The 19,033-nt window shown below is 37.3% G+C and overlaps 1 protein-coding gene across 4 annotated transcripts in view; it reads left to right on the forward strand.

Annotated features, from left to right (window-relative positions):
* The first annotated feature begins 7,045 nt into the window (after positions 1–7,045).
* Stxbp5l (syntaxin binding protein 5 like) overlaps positions 7,046–19,033 on the forward strand; it is a 215,683-nt gene continuing 203,695 nt past the window's right edge. For all 4 annotated transcript variants that reach the window (XM_027412712.2, XM_035444255.1, XM_027412713.2 and 1 more), the window contains exon 1: positions 7,046–7,225. In XM_027412712.2, the coding sequence (XP_027268513.1) occupies positions 7,046–7,225 (180 nt within the window). The remainder of the gene's footprint in view (positions 7,226–19,033) is intronic.

Consider the following 19,033-nt stretch of genomic DNA (forward strand, 5'->3'; position numbering starts at 1 on the left):
TCTCTAGAGAGCACTAATTAGTAGAAGATTTTAAAGATTTAAAGATTTAAAATTGCTTTTAAAGATTCCTGTGGGTTTTTTGTTTTTGTTTTGTTTTGTTTTTTTACTAATAGGCTGCAGTTCCTCTCTATTGGCAAATGCCTACATAGATAACTTTTAACTTACCCTTTCAGTGAAATTTTGACTAAAAGCACACAAAGACAGAATTTAAAGGTCATCTAGTCCAATCTCTTTTTGTCCTTCAGTGACAGTCAATCCACAGGTGCTGGAAACTTTCAGATCACTAAAATGGAAGAACAAGTCAAACATCAAGCCAAGCTTTGTAAACTGTTTCACAAATGTAAAAGAAGAATGAAGATAACAATATATTTGTGAGTTGTTTGCATTCTATAAATCACTTTTACATACCATTTGTTTCATGTTATAGCCTAGGTTGTTTATTATATGCAGTGAGCAGCTTGAGTCTTTGCGGCTGAAGGTACCTGTTAGTCCTGTAGTGACTAAGCTTAGGCCTGTGTCAACATTAAAACCCTTTATCTTATCATATCACAGTGTGATGGATGAGTATGTGAAATCTATTTTAGAATAGGCACAAAGAACTGATTTTAATTGCATGCTTAACAGCAAATATTTGAGTTTTGTCCTAGAAGGCATGAGTTCTGTTTGCAATTCTGTTATTGATTGTGTGCTGAGCCATACTTTGTATGTTTTAGTTCTATCCTTATGACCCCTGGCTTTTTATCTAAAACACATGGGAGCTATGACATTATTTAATTAATTAACCCTATGTGTTTTTTTATTTTTTTTTATTATTATTTTTTTTTACCTTTGTGGGCTTGCAGTAGGTTGAATGAGTGATTTTTTTTTTTTTAAAAGCTGGTGGTTATACCCTACTATAGAGAGCTGACAATTATTAACCAGTTTCTCTGATGAAGGATATATGATAAGGTCAGAAAAAGTCAGGTGAAGATTTGGATGGAAGGATAGATAATTCTCTAATCTGCTTGAAAGTTTGCCAGAAAGAATATAGATGGGACTCAGCATCTCAGCTGCTTTCTCATAATGAAATTCTAACTTCTAAGGTGGCAAATAACAAGGATGTCACTGTAACTTGTCTGATGAACCTGAAATGGGTGACAGTTTAGGTTGTTTGGTCTAGGACCCATTATCTCACAGCGAGTGGACTGGAGAAGTTTGCTTTTGCTAATGTGAACAGTTGCCTTGCATTATGGCAAATCCCATGTTATCACACTTTCTACTCAGATTCTCTCCAGCTGCTCTGATATTTGCTGAGACTTCAGTCTCACTCAGGAAATTAATACTGTCTTGCTCTGTCTAATTAGTTATTGAATAACTGGCTGTCTTCTATTCTAATGGGGCACACCCTAGTGACTCTGTTAATATATTTCAAATTATACCGAGCTTTCCTATGAGATAACCTTCCATGAGCTTGCCATCCCAGAAGGCTTTGCTTTTCATACTCTTTGCCCTCCAACTCTTAAATGTCTTTTAGTTGTATCTAAACTCCTGATGAGATTTTTTATTTATGTTTTATCCCCATGCTTGAACCTGGCCATAATTAACTTTCTTAAATATCAAAGATCTGTATAATGAGATTTCTTTGGTTTTTCAAAAGAAAACCACCAGCATAAATAGAAAGCTTTGGAGCTTTGGGATAAGATTGATGAATTAAATCTCTATTTCTGAGCTTATGTATGATCCTGGGCTTACAAATTTATTTTTCTTCAGTTTTACCACCTATAAAATGAGTTACCAGTAACCACTGAATATTATGTCTGGGAGGATTAAATGAGGAGCCAAATATAAAAAATTGACATAGATCTGGTTTACAGTAGAGCCTCTCCAAAAAAATGTCAAATTCCATTATTACACTGTTATGGACTAACCTGTATCCCTCCATCCAACCTTACCCCAGAAAGCAATTTCCTTTGGAATTGGGGCCGTAAAGATTATGTTAAATAAGGCCATTAAGATGGGCTCTACTACAGTTTAATGGGTATCATAGGATGAGGGAATCAGGACGCAGAGAGACACTACCGTTCTGGCCCACAGATAAAAGGCTAAGCCAGACACAGAGAGGAGGTTGCTAGGAATGTGCCAATTGGGGGCTTCAGAAGAAACTAAGACTGATGATACCTTGATCTTAGAACTCTAAATTCCAAAATGGTGAGAAAATACATTTTCTTGTATTTTGTTATAGCAGTTCTGGCAAATTAATGCACATATATTTACATTTTTCCAGAAGAACTGATCACCCCATTTCCTATTCTAGTTTGTTTAGTCCTTTGATTAGTAATAGGTGGAAGTTAGTCCTAGATCTGAGGACTAGATATCTTAAGGGACCATGGGCAAACATCTTTCTGAGCCTTCTTTTCTTATCTGTACAATGTGGGGAGAATGACTACCTGTCTCATGGAGTGGTAATGGGGAGTAAACTGATGAGATGTTTGTAAAGTCCAATGCTTTCCAGTGTATGGAATGTAGGTGACATCTACATGGTAGAAATTTATATGTGCAATGTATCATTTACACATTTGCTTGCCATCCCTGCTTCTTTTTTTTTTTTTATCAAAGTCCAGCCAATTCCACAAATTCTCCTTTCTATTTGAAGTGTCACATTTTTTGTGCTATTTGATTGCTTTTTCATGTGGAAAAGTGGCTTTGATCAGCCTCAGCTTGAACCTAAGATTATACCTTCTTAAAGTGAGTTGTAATGTGTTTCTAACACATATTCTAAAACTCCAGTTTATTAGTTTCATTGAATGATTTAATTACTTTGTTGCAAGTATCAAGCTCAAACAATTTTTCTTTCTGGTAGCTCTTTATACTTGTCATATAGGTAGGAAGAATTCAGGGTCTATTTGGAAACTCCACTCAGGCAATTCCACAGTGTGAGGCTATTCCTTAAGGGTATAGGGATTCAATACTTGATCCAGATTTGGCATTTTCCACAATGTTTTAAAGATATATTGTATGCTCTGATCTCATTCCTGCTACCAAATGGTTTGTAGAATAACACCCTGTTAGTTTTTAATTCAGGATGGAACGTGTTTCCTATATATTTCACCATGATTCATGTATCAAGATTCTTCTATGACAGTGGTATATGCTGTTTGCCAGTATTCAAGGTGCCTTCTGCCTTTTGCCAGTTTCTGTCTTTGTCTATAATCTAGGCTGTCATCACCACGCTTTCTGTCCACAGGAGATTTTTCTCTCTCTTACCTGTTACAATTATGTTAAAATTTTCACATTCATCTTTTATTCAGGTTAATATGTGCTGGATACTGACCATGTAAATGGTAATGTGCTACTGTATAGTATTGCTTATATTTAGAATAATGCAAGAGTCCCGAATACAGTACTTTATTTTATTTTTAATTTTGTGTATATGTATGTGTGTTTAGAGGATAAAAACAGAGTCCTGCACATGTTAGACAACTGTTTCACAACTGAGTCATATTATTAGCTGTTTAAAGTTTATAATATTTATTTGGAAACATATATGTATGAGGCTATATATATGTAAAAGATTTATTTGTTTTTATTTTATATGCATTGGTGTTTTGCCTGCCTGCATATATGTGTGCGAGTGTTAGATCCCCTGGAACTGGAGTTACAGAGAGTTGTGAGCTGTCACGTGGGTGCTGGGAATTGAACTCAGGTCCTCTGGAAGAGCAGACAGTGCTCTTAACTGCTGAGCCATCTCTCCAGCCCCAGAAGCATGTATATATTTTGACATGGCTTTTCACACCTATTTGTTGTCCCAGCTGGATGGCTGTGTGCTTTATCACTTTTTTTTTTTAACTCAGCAGGTTGTTGAATTCCCTTCATGTTCTTCAGAAAAGTTTTTTGTCAATCTGTTTCACATGCTTTTCCCTTTTCAGGCTTTTGTTTTATAGACCACAGACCACCACCTAGTTTGTGATAGTACGATGCTGGTGATGAGTGATTTGTAAGCATTCTATCTCTTTCTGCTGAACTGGGTTATTTTTCTTTCTTTGCTTTTGCCAGAAGACCAGACCTCCACATGCTATGGACTTGTTTTTATTCATTTAACACTTAAGGAGTTGCAGGTAGGTCAACTTTTGCCGAAGGAAATAAAGCATTCAGAACTCATTCTAGTCAACAATGCCTAATTCACCAACATACTTTCAAAAGAAAAGCCAGACATAAAAAGACGAAGAAAATCCTTTAGCTCATATTGACACCCGTGTTTGGAAGTGAACAATGGGTCAGAAGGGAGAAAAATAAGTGAGAGAAGACAGTTAAGGACAAAGATACATATTACTTGGACTCATTTAGAAGTATACCAAAATCTAGTTTATAACAGATATGGAATTTGTTTCTACACTTAGTTTTCACCCCTCCAAAACACAAAAAATTGGCTATTATCTCATCAATCTTTAACTGATAGTCATTAACTAATCCATTGTCCAAAAACCTTTAAATGTTTTTTATAAGTGAAATATTGTGCCAGGTACTGAATTAACTAGAAGTGCAAAATTCCATTGTCCCTGATAAGAAATTTGCTATCTAGTTGTGACAATGAGAGTATAAAGGGGGTTACAGAAAAGTAATGCAAACCTTAAGATGTCAAAATGAGAATGTGAGCATTGATTTGAAGATCCAAAAATCTGAGCCCTGTGGTTCCTTTGCTATGTACCTGAGTAATTCGATTAACATTCAAATCTCCCCTTTTCTTCCTCTTATCTCCTCTTTTGAAAGAGAAAGGGGATGCAAGTTTCATCCTATATCTAAGATATAAAACAATAAACATTTGGGATGATTACTAATGGTCTCTTTTGTGATGCTCAGATTGAAGTATGCTGTTAGGTATGGCCCCTGAACTACCTGTTAAGAACAACCAATCAGGGCTCAGAACTACATCTTCCCACGATGGTGCGCTGCTTTGTTTTCCTGAGTGGAATAGAGTATTTCCCAAAAGGATCCAAAGTGAGAGAAAGCTTAAAATACTTCTTGACATGATTTGAGAGAAATGTTTCCCTGAAATTTAGTTTGCCTATGTGAAGAAGGGGACTGTGGGTCTATTTAGTAGGCTGTGCAGAGCTGGGCAATCAATTCCTTAAGATTTGGAAGCCAACATTTGATTGAAAACCAATTCATTTTGGTACAGATGACCTGTTAAGTCATTAGGAGGCTAACAGTTTGTAGGGATTATTTACAAACACACGTTAATTGAAGATAGCAGGGCTGCGAGGCGAGGGGAGCCCAATAGATGCACCTGGCGACAGGAAGAGATTCAGCGAAAGAAAAGGCTGCAAAAAAAAAAAAAAAAAAAAAGCCCATTTTCCAATGTGGTCCATAAAAGAGACCCAAGGTAACCCTTCCGCAGCCTCGGACTCCGGGAGCGCCAAGTTCTCAAGCTTGCAAGCATTCTATTGATTCACACTTGCGTCCTTCAACAGGTAGCGCCAATTACAGCCCCCAAAGCACGGCGCCAGGACATACTGGCTGGTATGGCTGTCAATCAAATACCTCGCCTACTTGCCTAAATTAGCCCCTCCTCCTGTCACTGGCTTTTCATCTGACCTATCCCCAAACTTCATTCTTGCCTAGAGTCCCAGGGACTCGGGTCAGTGGAGCTTGTGATTGGCGAGAGGATGTCCCGCCCTCTATCGCCTAGAGTGCCCCGCCCCCGATGTGAGAGTCTGGGAGAGGGAGGAGGGTGCGGGCTGGCTGGGGCGGGGCCTACCTCCCACGGCGGGGGCGGAGCCTGCGGCAGACCCGCCCGCTCGGTTAGGACCTCGGAGAGCGCCAGGCACCGGGACCAGAGGGACCTGAGAAGCGGCCGGAGCCGGGCTGGACCGTTGCCCGCCTGCGAGCCCGCAGCCTCCGCGCCCTCTGCCTCACGGGCTGGCCGGCGGCTAGCGGCGTCCGAGGAAGGTGCTAAGTCTGGGGTCCCGAGGGACACCCGTGTCGTCCCATCGCGGCTTGCTCTCACACCTGCGTGCGTGTGTGCTTGTGTGTGTGTGTGTGTGTGTGTGTGTGTGTGCATGTGCGCGCGCGTGTGTGTGTGTATGTGTGTGTGTGTGCGCGCGCCCACACCGCTGTCTGTGAGGTGCGTGTGGCGTGCGCGGCTGTCTGTGAGGGCTCCAGGGCTCGCAGCCCGCGGTGGTAGCCCCGGCTCCCTGCTCGGCAGGAGGGAGCGAGGGAGCCAGCTCTGCGCGCCCTGCAGGCTGAGGCGGGACTCGGGCCGCAGGCGTCACTGCCGCCTCACATCCCCCGAGAGCCGCTGCTGTGCAGAAGGGGAGCCGGGCGGGGAGGGGACACCGGAGACTAGGAGCGGGAGAGGGGCAGAAGAGAGGAGACGGGGACAGGTGGAGGCAGGCGGTCCCCCCGCTCACCCCTCCCGTCGGCTGTGGTCGTGAGTCACCCGCAGATGTTTTGGGGTCCGGGTTTTGGGGAATATGGGATGGAATAAGCCATTTTTTGCCCTATCCCCCAATTCCTATTGAGAAAGAGCATTTAAAATGATTTTGCAGGGGGTGGGGGGAGAGCCCCGAACATGGTGGCAGAGTAAATATTGGCTCCCTCACAACATCGTTTTTTCTTATAATAAAAATTTCGGAGCTGACCCTTAAGAAGGAAAGCCCCCTTTCAGAACCGTCCAGAGGGTCTTGGTCTGTTGGGCTCTGGTTTGATTGTATAATAATGATGATATAATGCTAATGACGATGATGACACTGCCTTTTATTTTTACCCCAGTGCTGATAAAGCATAGCTACAGCTGGGGATAAAGCCCTTGAAAATCTGATGTGTGAAGATGGAATACTGTTGCTCTCGGAGTTGTGTTCTCTTTATTTTATAAAGACATGCTTTTTAAAGTTAAAATTCGACAAAATGAAGCCCGAGCCCCAGTCTCCACTATATTACATCCAGTGCTCATAAAATGGGGACTAGCTACTCCCGTCTTGACTATTGAAAAGATAAAGGCTTTTGCCCCGTATGATTTCCATGTTTGTCACTCCTTCTCTTTCTCTCTAATTTTTCAACAGTGTTTAAAATGAAGAAGTTTAATTTCCGAAAAGTTTTGGATGGCTTAACTGCCTCTTCCCCTGGCAGTGGTAGCAGCAGTAACAGTGGAGGGGTTGGAAGTGGCTCCGTGCATCCAGGAGGGACTGCAGGGGCTCTCAGAGAGGAGATTCAGGAAAGCCTGACTTCAGACTATTTCCAGATTTGCAAGGTAAGTTTTGAATTGGCCTTAAGGTCTGTTAGATTTTTCTTTCACTGTTGTGAAGAAACAAGGGAACGCACATGTATACACACACATCACGTGCATACACACACGCTGGGCTGGAAATGGTTGGGATGCCAGCACCAAAGAGCCTGGTACTAGGTCAATTAAAATCAGACATTAATTTGGGCATTACTTTGTCAAGAGCAATGGTAGTTTAAAGAGAAGGAAAACACACAGACAAAATAGTATTTGCAAGACGTCAAGGCCCTATAAGTGGTCAAAATATATTTGTGTAAACTGAAGGAGAAATGGTAGTCATTTGGTTTCCTTTGTTGTCACTTAGAGAAACTGATTGCTAATTCTATTTCTCTGTTCGGTGTAAAAAGAATAAGGCTCTTATCATGTTGCTAGAATTAAGTAGGAAATAGATTAATGTGTTCAATGACACTTGCTTAAAATTCTAGATATGAAGAAAAGGGTTTTAGGCTCCTCATTAATGTTCAGATGCTATATAGGTTTAATGCTTGTGAGAACTTGCAACACTTGTAAAAGCTCCAAAGTAACCAGTGTTCTGGTTTAGTGAAAAAACACTTTAGGCAGTTAGATTTTGATTTTGAGTTTCTGATTAAACAAGCAGAATTTTGGACAGGGAAAGAAAATAAGAGTTAATGAAAATAGATGTAAAGTTGCTATATAAAGATATTATAGTATCAGTTTATAATTGATATATTTTCTTCATTGCTCTTTTTTGGGGTTGCATTTGAGTATAATTTTGAGATGATTTATACAAGAAAAAAGCTTTAAGTCATTTGTATGATACAAATGAATATAGTTTTATAAATGTGTTTGAATACATAATAAGAGAAATAGTAAACTTTGGAAATTGCAAGAATTGAGTACCAAATAATTTTCAACTTCAAAAATAGAAAATTTTTGCAAATTCTTAATTTTGAATTAAACAAATGATATATAATAAGCTTTTAGTTATTACCTCAGCTCTTCCTAGGAGGATTATTATTAAATTTTAAATCTATAGTTGCTAGTTCACTTAAAGTCCAAGTTTATAAAGAATTAAGCAGATTTAATCAATTGTGTGAAATTAGAATACAATAATGATTCCCCCTCATATGATGTAATAGATATTAAATTAGTTTAAGGAATAGCTTATTATAGTGGTCATAAAACAAGTGTGTGAAAGAGTCCTGGAAACCAATTTTGAATTGCTATGCAGGATAATTACATCTTGATTCCTATTTTTTCTATTTCCTTTCCCACATTCTGAAAAAAAATTCCTAATCCCCTCAATGAATAAATGTGATAGTGATACAGGAGAATTTTATTAGAGATAAGATTAGAAAAGAACAGGTAGACTTCTGAACCAGATGGATGGATGTTGGCAGTTGAGCCTGTAAAACTAGATAGAGAAAATCTTAAATATAGATAATTCAGATGTGTAAATACAGGAAATAAAGTGCAGCACAGGTCACCCACAAGTTTATTAAGAGGTGAATGGTCATGACTTATGGAAGAAGTTACGAATGTACTATTTCAAATGCACATGGAATGGCAGGAAAAGCACTGGCCTATGAATCAGATACATCAGACTTAAAAAAAAATAAGCATTTCAAATCCTGCCATTTGCTAGCCATTCTATCATGGGAAAGATATTTTTCTCCCTGGAACCTTGGTTTCTGCATTTGTAGTATGGGAATAAATATTTATGTTTTCTTTATGTGAAAGAAAGTATATTAGAATCTGAGAAGAAAATGTAGGAAAGCCAGTGCACAAGTTGGGAGCGGTGATAAAATATTTATATTGTTAAAGTTAAAAAATTATCTTGTTTGTGATAGAACAAATATAGCCATTATAATATATGGTATAATATTAATAACGTATTAAATGATGTAATGTATTATTTAGAATAATAAATTTCAAATATATATATATATATATATATATATATATATATATATGAGGCTAGACAGCTGTATTAGCTATGCATTGATAGTACTGAAGTCACACCAAATAAGGAAAACACAATAGCATCGTTGACAAGGACTACAGTTAATTTTGAGAAGGGATTATGTAACTATATTATAGGTAACATAGTCTATCATGGATATATAAAATAGATTAAGGAAATCCAAAATTAGAGCTTTTATTGAAATGAGGACTTCATTTAGACTTTCTGATTAAATGTGCATAGAACACTCTATTCTGAATAGTAAGAAGTCGGTACCTTCTGGGTACATTTACCTTTTCATCATGGCTAAAATTGAACTGGAAATCTAGATTCTGTTTTTCTGAACCAAGTCCCTCCCTTCCTATCTGATGAATAATCAAATCCTATTTCCTTTGTATTTCTGAATTTTATGCTATTTCTATCCCCAGTACTTGTTCATTTCATCTTATTTTCTTGATTTGTATCTTGAAAATACATTCTGATTCCCTCATTTCTTATTTTACCTTATTATGCTTCATTTTGTTGTACTAATGTTATTACCCAAATGCAATATGATTTTCCTGGGACAAATTCTATGTTAGTTTCCATAGAGCAGTAGTTCTCCAGAAACAAAAATCTTGTTCCAACTCCAGTAAAATTGATTAAGACAAACCAATGTGATGTTTTATTGGTTAAATTTATTTGATGAATTATATAGTAAGTTATATAGCCGATCAATTTTTTTGTATTTTGTGTTTTTGTATAATACTGTCCATAGGCAGGTATAAGCATTTGTTACCCCTAAAAAAATGTCAAGCTAAACTCTATATAATAAATGAAAAAAATGCTCAAGATCAGAGAAGCAGGCTAATCCATCATTTTATTATAACCTGTTTTAAGTACAGTGTGTGCATTTGAATGCCATCTTACTCAGCTACTTGCAACATACACTAACTTTCCTAAATATGAGTTCTGTGAAACTCAACTTGAAAACACTGCTTTATATGATAAATTTTAATCTTGATTTTCTTACATTTCTCATCAGAAAGGTATCCTATTTACCTTCCTACTCATTTATTTTCTTGGTTCCTTAGGCATATTGTATTGCTCCAAAGCATCATGTTGTCATCTATCTAATGCTTCTTCCCATTCTTTGACTTCATTTAGATCATCTCTTCACCTTTAACATGTATAACTGGAGAACCCTCAGTTAGTCTTTACCACATTTTTTTAGAGAGCACCTCTATGAGACCAGTTCTGACCACTGCCTCTCTTCACTTTTTAAAATGTTGCTGCCTTTATTCTATGAACATTCTGAAAAGCAAATGTGTTGTTTTGCTCTTTTATATTAGTTTTTTGAGTGTCCACTATTAACAGGCTAGTGGTTCTTAGTGAGTTTTAGCCTCATTCCAGTGTCAGAGGATCAAAATATGCAGGGATAAGGCCCAGAAAATGGCATTTTACAAAAAGGCCCACAAAATATTTTCAGGCACAGTTAATATTGAGAATTAGATTTTGATGTGCTTTTTAACAGAATGAAACATCATACACATCTTTAGTTGCTTAACTGAAACTAGGCTAAGGTAAAAAACTACCATTAATTATGTATTGAAACAATTCTTATTTTATTTTATATGTGTGAGTGTTTTGCATGAATATATGTCTATGCACTACTTGTGTGCCTGTGTCCATAGAGATCAGAAGAAGGCACTGGATTCCTGGGAACTGGGGTTACAGATAGTTGAGAACCATCATGTAGGTGCTGGGAATCCAAATGGATCCTCTGGAAGAGCAATCAGTGCTCTTAACTGCTGGTCATTTCTCCAGCCCAAAGATTTATTTAAAATTATATGTATATCTCCGTGTGTGTGTGTGTGTGTGTGTGTGTGTGTGTGTGTGTGTGTGTGTGTGTGTGTGTGTGTGTGTGTGTGTGCCTACAAAGGCCAGAGACATTGGGTCCATTAGAAGTAGAGTTATAACAGGCTGTGAACCATCTGACATCTGACATAGGTCCTGGCAAACAAACTCAGGTCCTCTAGAAGTACAGACTGTGAACTATTTTATTTTTACTGAAAACGAACATAGTATTAAGCATTTTAATTTATTTGAAAACTTATAAATATGTACCACATGATAAATGACATATTTTTGGTTACTGAGCACTGGCTCTCTGATTAGAATTCTGTAAATTCTGTGTGGATTTGTCTTCCATAGACCATTCCAAATCAATATGTATAAGTTTTAGCTTTTGTTTATTCAAGTGACATGATATGCTTATAAAGCAAACTTAGTATCAAGTCATATATATTGTATATTACACATTTTTATCCTTATGATTAATGGATCCACATCCCAATTTGATATTTTTTTGTTTTTTTATTTAAATTATCTAAATAGTACTCATATTTACATATCTATCCCTTCCATCCTCCCATGTTCCCTACCAACTCCCCCCAACCCATCCCCCAACTCCTTCCCAGGGATAGTGAGGCCCTCCATGGGGGACCTCAAAAGTCAGTCATCTCATTTGGGGAGGACCTAGGCCCTCCTTGCTGTATCTGGGCTGCAATAGTATCCCTACATAAGGAATGGACTCTCAAAGTCCATTTGCACTCTTGGGATAAAGACTGGCTCCACTTGGCCTCCTAGCTGGCACTCACATTTAGAGGGCTTGGTTCAGTCCAATGCTGTTTCCACAGCTTTATGACTAGGGTCTCCATGCTCTCAGTAGGTCAGGTCAACTGTTTCTGCAGGTTTCTCCAGCACCATCTTGGCTCCTTTGCTCATCCCTCCTCCCTCTCCACAACTGGATTCCAGGAGTGGTTCAGTGCTTAGTTGCGGGTGCCTGTTTCTGCTTCAAACAGCTACTGGATGAAGGCTCTAGGAATGGTAACCAAGGTAGACATCAGTCTCATTATAGGGGAAGGGCATCAAAGGCAGCCTCCCCACCACTGCCTGGATTCTTAGTTGGGGTCATCCCTGTGGATCCCCTAACATTTCCCCTGTGCCAGACTTCTCTCCAAACCTGTACTGTCTCCCTCTATCAAGGCATCTCCTTTCTTGCCCTCCTTTATTCCTCCCCTGTCTCAGTCATCTTGTTCTCCTCTCCCCTCCCCTTCTTTCCTTCCCACCTTCTTCCTACCCCCACCGTGTTCCCACTTTGCTCAGGGGTCCTTGTCCCCCTCCCCTTCTTTGAAGGACTATACAGTCTTCTCTTGGGGTCCTCCTTGTTTCCTAGCTCCTTTGGCAGTGTGGATTGTAGACTGGTAATCCTTTGCTCTATGTCTAAAAATCATGTATGAGTGAGTACATACCATGTTGTCTTTTTGAGACTGGGTTACCTCACTCAGGATGGTTTCTTCCAGTTCCATCTATTTGCCTGTGAATTTCAAGATTCCATTGTTTTTTCCAATGAGTAGTACTCCATTGTGTAAATGTACCACATTTTCTCTAACCTTTCTTCAGTTGAGAGGCATCTAGGTTGCTTCCAGGTTCTGGCTATTACAAATAATGTTGCTATGAACATAGTTGAACACATTTCCTTATTGTATGAATGTGCATTCTTTGGGTATATGCCCGAGAGAGGAATTGCTGATTCTTGAGGTAGACTGATTCCCATTTTCCTGAGAAACTGCCTAACTGATTTCCAAAGTGGTTGTACAAGTTTGCACCTCCACCAGCAATGGAGGAGTGTTCCTCTTTCTCCACATCCTCTCCAGCATAGACTGTCATTGGTGTTATTGATTTTAGCCATTCTGATAGGAATAAGATGGTATCTCAGAGGGTTTTGAGCTGCATTTCCCTGATGGCTAAGGATGTTGAGCACTTTCTCAAGTGTCTTTCAGCCATTTTAGATTCCTCTGTTGATAATTCTGTTTAGTTCTGCATTCCACTTTTTAATTTCATTGTTTGGTGTTTTGGTGGCTAACTTCTTGAGTTCCTTGTATATTTTGGTGATCAGGCTTCTGTCAGATGTGGGGTTGGCGAATATCTTTTCCCATTCTGTGGGTTGGTATTTTGTTTTGCTGACTGTGTCCTTTGACTTACAGAAGCTTCTCAGTTCAGGAGGTCCCATTTATTAATTGTCGATCTCAATGTTTGTGCTACTGGTGTTATGTTCAGGAAGTGGTCTCCTGTACCAATTTGTTCGAGGGTACCACCTACCTTCTCTTCTAGGAGGTTCAGTGTGGCTGAATTTATGTTGAGGTCTTTGATCCAACTTGATATTTTATTGGAGAGTAGTTTACTAGATTTTAGCATTTAATGAGCCATTAGTTTCCATGTGTATACTTCACAGTGAAATGAGTTTTTGCTAATCCAGCAGGTTGATTAAGTTAAAATTAGTTTGAGCAGTGTTTTATTGGACTTTCATGATAGCCATATAAGGAAGGCAAAGGAAGTGCTATTTAAATTCTATTGAAAAAACAGAAGAGGCCAGAGAATTTAAATCCTAAGGTTTCCCAAGATAATTACTAATTTCAGCACATTTTTTTAGTTCTTAAATTCAGATTCTTTTTGCTTTTTTAGTTCATGAAAAGTCATTATGATAAATTCCTAAAGAATCTGGAGACTTTGAGAAGGTAGACTATTTCCTTAACTCTTCATTCAAAATATTCCTTAAATATGATCAAATATCTTTACTTCCTATTCTGATACCTTGATCAAAGCCTCCAATATTTCCTGCATGGGCTGCTACCATACAGCATTGTTTTTTCCCTAATTTCACTCAGGCGTCACTATAATCTTATATCCTAAAAGGTAGAAGAAAACCTTTTATAGCTTAAATCATACATCATTCCTATTCATACTCTCCAAAGGCTTCCCATTTTTTTTAAAAAGTAATGAGAGTAGGCATGGTAGCACATGCCTTTAATCCCAACACTTTGGAGGCAGAGTCAGGCATATCTTTGAGTTCAAGGCTAGCCTGGTCTACACAGTGAGTTCCAGGACAGCCAGAGAAACTCTGTCTCAGGAAATATGAAAAAACAAACTTAAAGCTCTACTATAGCTTCCAAAGCTTCAAATCATCTGCTTCTTTATAAAACTATTTTCAAGTGTTATTTCTTTTATACTCTATTATATATATTGTCCTTCTTATTGTTTCTCAGGCATAATTTCTACCACAAGGCCTTTTATATTCATTCTTTTCTTAAAATTCTCTCCTTCCTACCTCCTAGATTCCTCAATAATTGCTCCCTTTGCCTTATCTGCTTCCTTCATACCCTTCAGTGCTGAGTCTCTTAGCATATCAGAGAGGGCTTTACTGACCAGTGCTGAAATCCTTTACTCTGTACTCATATTAGGATAACTTTGTCTTGGTAATTATTAAAATTACATATTAGTAAGATATACACACAAACACATATAAAACTGTGTTGTCTGTCACTACCTTTACAATATAAACTCCATGAAGGCCGGACTTTCTGATGCATATAACATCACTTTCCATGTAAAACATAGTCAAATATTTACTGAATAAGTGAATGAATGAATAGGAGCAAGGAAAATATTACCAGTATATTCAGAAAAAGTAACTCTTATTCTGAACAGTTTCTCGGAAAGAGATTTTTATGAAACAAATTTTATTAAAGAAAAAAGAAAATAATTGAAAGAGATTCTATATTATGAATGTGTTATATATTTTAAAAAGCAGTAGGAGATTATATATTAAATTTATTTCAGGTTTTATTGTATAGAATATTCAGAACAATTTTGTTTCCAAATGGTCAGTGAAATGGTTCAAATCATTAGACTGATAGTCACAAGCACATGACATGTGCCAGATCTAGTTAAGAAGTGACAAAAATCTGATATCATAATTGCTAAAGTTTTGAATAAGTTCTTAAATTAGCTAACTCACTATTTACAGGCATTTATTATCATGATCTTTTTAAATAAATGATAATTTTAGAATCCATATATAAATAGCTAGTGTAATTTCTGATCCATGGTCATGATCCTCATACTAGACAATGTAGCACATTTTTCTAAGCAAGAAAATAGACATAACATCAGAAATACAAACATGGACTATAGGGGTTAGGACTTTTAGAACTCTGTAGAGCTGGAAGACTAATATCTACATATGTGCCTTCCTACTATTACTTCCTCAAGATTTCCAGTGTCTCTTCATCTCTCAATTTTATACTTTTTTTACTTGTGTGGTTATATAACTGAGATTGACACAAGGACATAACCATAGTTCCAAATTTCTGTAATCTTTATGTATGGAAATAACTGTACAAGATTCCCTGAAAAGTGCAGACCTTTTTTGTTTCTTTGTTATAAACTGGTGGAATAAAAAATAGGATCACTAACTATGGATAAAGCATCTGAGAATGGCTTTATGCCCTGTCACTAAAAATAACAGTAGAGAAGGGATAGCCCTGAACACATACAATGCAGACCGAGAAGGTTGCACTTACATACTTAGGAATATATATATATATTCATATATATATGAATACATGCAAAATTAGTGAAAAATTACAGATTGAATTTGGAAAAAGAGCAGGGAGGGGTATATGGGACAGTTTGGATGTAGGAAATAGAAAAGGGGAATGATGCATTATACTATTATTTTCCAGACATTCTCTTGGTTTCACTTGAAGATGTGCTTACAAAAAAAAGAATCATAAGATTAAATTTGTTTATTTTCAGCACTATAGTGATTATATTGACTTGTTAAGTTATAATTCTGGAAAAGCGTTGCATAATCATTTAATAGCCACAACCAGGTGTGTGACATATGCTTGTTGTAATCAGTGTGCTTCAAGACCAGCCTGAACTATATTGTGGAGCCATGAAGCTCCTGATCTGTTGAATAAACAAGTAAATCAGGGATGGGGAAATAGGTCAGTGGTTAAGAGCACTGGTTAATCTTCCAAGGGACCCAGGTTCAATTCCCAGCACCCACATGGCAGGTCACAACTGTTTGTAACTCTAGTTCCACGGATCCGATGCCCTCACACAGACATACATGCAGGCAAAACACCAATGCACATAGAATAAAAAATACATCATTACAAATTTAAACAAATTAAAAGACATTATTACATTTAAATGATTTATGGAAGGTAGTTGTAAACAATAAAATATAAAACTTTAAAAAGTGTGCTGTAGACCTACTGTGCTAATTGGGGAGAGAACTGATTACATGAAAAATAAATGATCACTGAAGGGACATAGCAGGAAGATACTTTGACATTTCACTGTTCAAAAGGAGGTTGATTTCTAAATACAACTTTAAAGTGATTAGGGAATGTATTATTCTCAGCTAGTCAACTAAATGTAGAAATGTTTTTTAGGGAGTTGATTTACTATCAAAAATTACCTAAAATACTTTTCTGGACTTTTGTATTAGAAGGGAGAGTATGATTTTAGTTCTTTTAAAGGTACTAGATTGTCAGTTGATATTGATAATTCAGTGTGCTACAAGATGAAAAGTAGTTTAGTTTTGAAATTCCCTTGTGAATACAGCGATATTCTTTATGGGGTTAGAAAATATTTTTTAAGTCTGTCTGAACAGTTTTAGTGGTTTGTTATGCTACTGTGGGATAGGCTTTACTGAGCATGCTTGAAAGCAAGATACCATAATAATGTTCAAAGAAAGTTTCAGATTGTCTGGTCACATCATTTTGCTCAATTCTCCTGGGACTCTCATACTGATTTTACATTTTCCATCTACTCAGATGTTTACCCACTGTAAACATTTCCCCCCAGACTCAATAAGACTTCACAAATTACTGTACTACTCAAAATTCTCGAATATTTTGGCTCTCAGATTTATGGTCAGGTTTTTAGTCAATTCACATAAACAAATTAGATTGAACACTAAGCAATGCAATCAATTTTCTTGACAGCAAACTAATTTCATTGCCTTTATTTGTAGAACGTGTCAGATTTCTAACGTCACTGGCACAACAACAAAAGCACACAAAAAATGGTTATTTTTCTCTAACAACTCTCACTTTCTAAGGTATTAGATATGTTTCCAGAACCATCATTAAAAAATATTAGTTTTGTTTATAATGAAGATATATATCAGTTCTTAACAAGATGATAATTTCATGCAAAGTAAATTAAAGTAGGATAGGTTCTTTAGGTTATATTCAATAGTATTTACTTTTACATATGAAGTATGTTACTAAGAGGGGATAGGATTAAATTCAGTTTCAAATCTCTTAATTGAAACAATATAAAGTATGACAAGGACACTTAAAACAATACAGTACTTATAGGTTCATAGGATAACAAATTGGTTAAAGTCTGCTTTAATTCTAATTTAGATTTCTTCCGAGTTATAACCGAAACTCAGCTAACAGGGTAGATACATTTAAATTAAACTGGCGGAGTTAAGAGGATGACCTGAACACAGATGAGGAATATACTTGGACTTACTGAGTTCTATTTATAAATAATATGTTCACTATGTTAATCAAATACATTAGTCAAAGGTTCCTTATTTTGTTCTTCTACTATCCTGTGATAATTTATTTGAATTTTTGCTTTTTCAATCTTGACTAAAATTCCTACAGTATTTGGTGTAACAGGTAATGTCCTGATGCTTTGTAGTAGCTTAATTTGGTGACATTGTTTATTTATTTTTATTTATTGGCTTACAGTCATTTTAATTAAAAAGTTTTTTGCATGTAATATATCTTGATCATATCCTTTCCCTTCCCCCAACTCTTCTCAGATCCTCTCTACCTCCTCACCCACTCGGCTTTATGTCCTCTCTCTCCAAAAAAGAAAGAAAGCAAACAAACCAAAAGCAAAAATGAAAATTAAAACCAGACAAAAAATGAGAAAAACAAAATGAACCCCTCCCCCAACAAACAAGCAAACGAAAAAACCTGACATCCATTTTGTGTTGGCCAGCTACTCCTGGGCATAGAGCCTGCCCTGGAGGATGGCTGAGACCTGTGACACTCCTTTGGAGAAAACTGGTTTTCCCTTCCCAGCAGGTAGGTACAGCTTGCAAATAGCTTGTTGGCTAGGGGTGGGACTTTTTCCACTTCCCCTTCTCAGTGCTGGGGTTTTGTCTGGTTTAAACCTGTGCAGGCTTTGTGCATGCTGTCACAGTCTCTGAATTAGTGTATGTATCAGTATTGGCTCTATCTGTTTCCTTGGAGTCATCCACCACCTCTAAGGCTTACAATCTTCCTGTAGCCTCTATTGCATTAATTCCCTGAGCCTTAAGGGTAGGGGTAAGATAACAACATCACATTTAATACTGAGTTCTCTTTACACACTGTTTGGTTATGGGTGTCTTTGTTAATTCCCATCTAGGGAAAGAAGCTTCTCTGATGAGAGTCGAAGGTGCACAGACTTCTGGGGTTTTTCCTATGACATTCTGACTTTTTCATTTTCAATTTTATTTCTATTTGGGTTTTCTTTAATGATTCTATTTCTTTGTTAAATTCTACTTTCATGTCTTGGGTTGTTTTTATTACTTCAACTGTTTGTATTTTCACAGTCTTCATTAAGGAATTTATTTACATCCTCTTTAAGGTCCTTGAACATATTAAAAATTGCTATTTGAAGTCCTTGTCTTGTACTTCAGCAAAATTGTTTTTCTTGGGGTCCATTGCAAAGGGGTTGCTGCTTCTGGAGGAGGGATATTGTCTTATTTGTTCATATTTGTGTTTTTGCACTGAAATCTAGGCCATCTGGAATCATGACCTTTGAAAAATTGCTTTGTGTAGATATCTGGTTCCATCTTTATTGGGTGGGTATTCCATTCTTTGGTTGATGTTGCCCTCTCTGGGTACTAGCCAATTGTGGTGGCTGTGGGATCCCTGGTAGAGAGTGGTTTTGGTGAGTCAGTGTGAGGGTGACATCATATATTATGTAAGCATCATAGATTTATA

Source organism: Cricetulus griseus, chromosome 4 (genome assembly GCF_003668045.3).
Source record: "Cricetulus griseus strain 17A/GY chromosome 4, alternate assembly CriGri-PICRH-1.0, whole genome shotgun sequence".
NCBI classification, from domain to species: domain Eukaryota; kingdom Metazoa; phylum Chordata; class Mammalia; order Rodentia; family Cricetidae; genus Cricetulus; species Cricetulus griseus.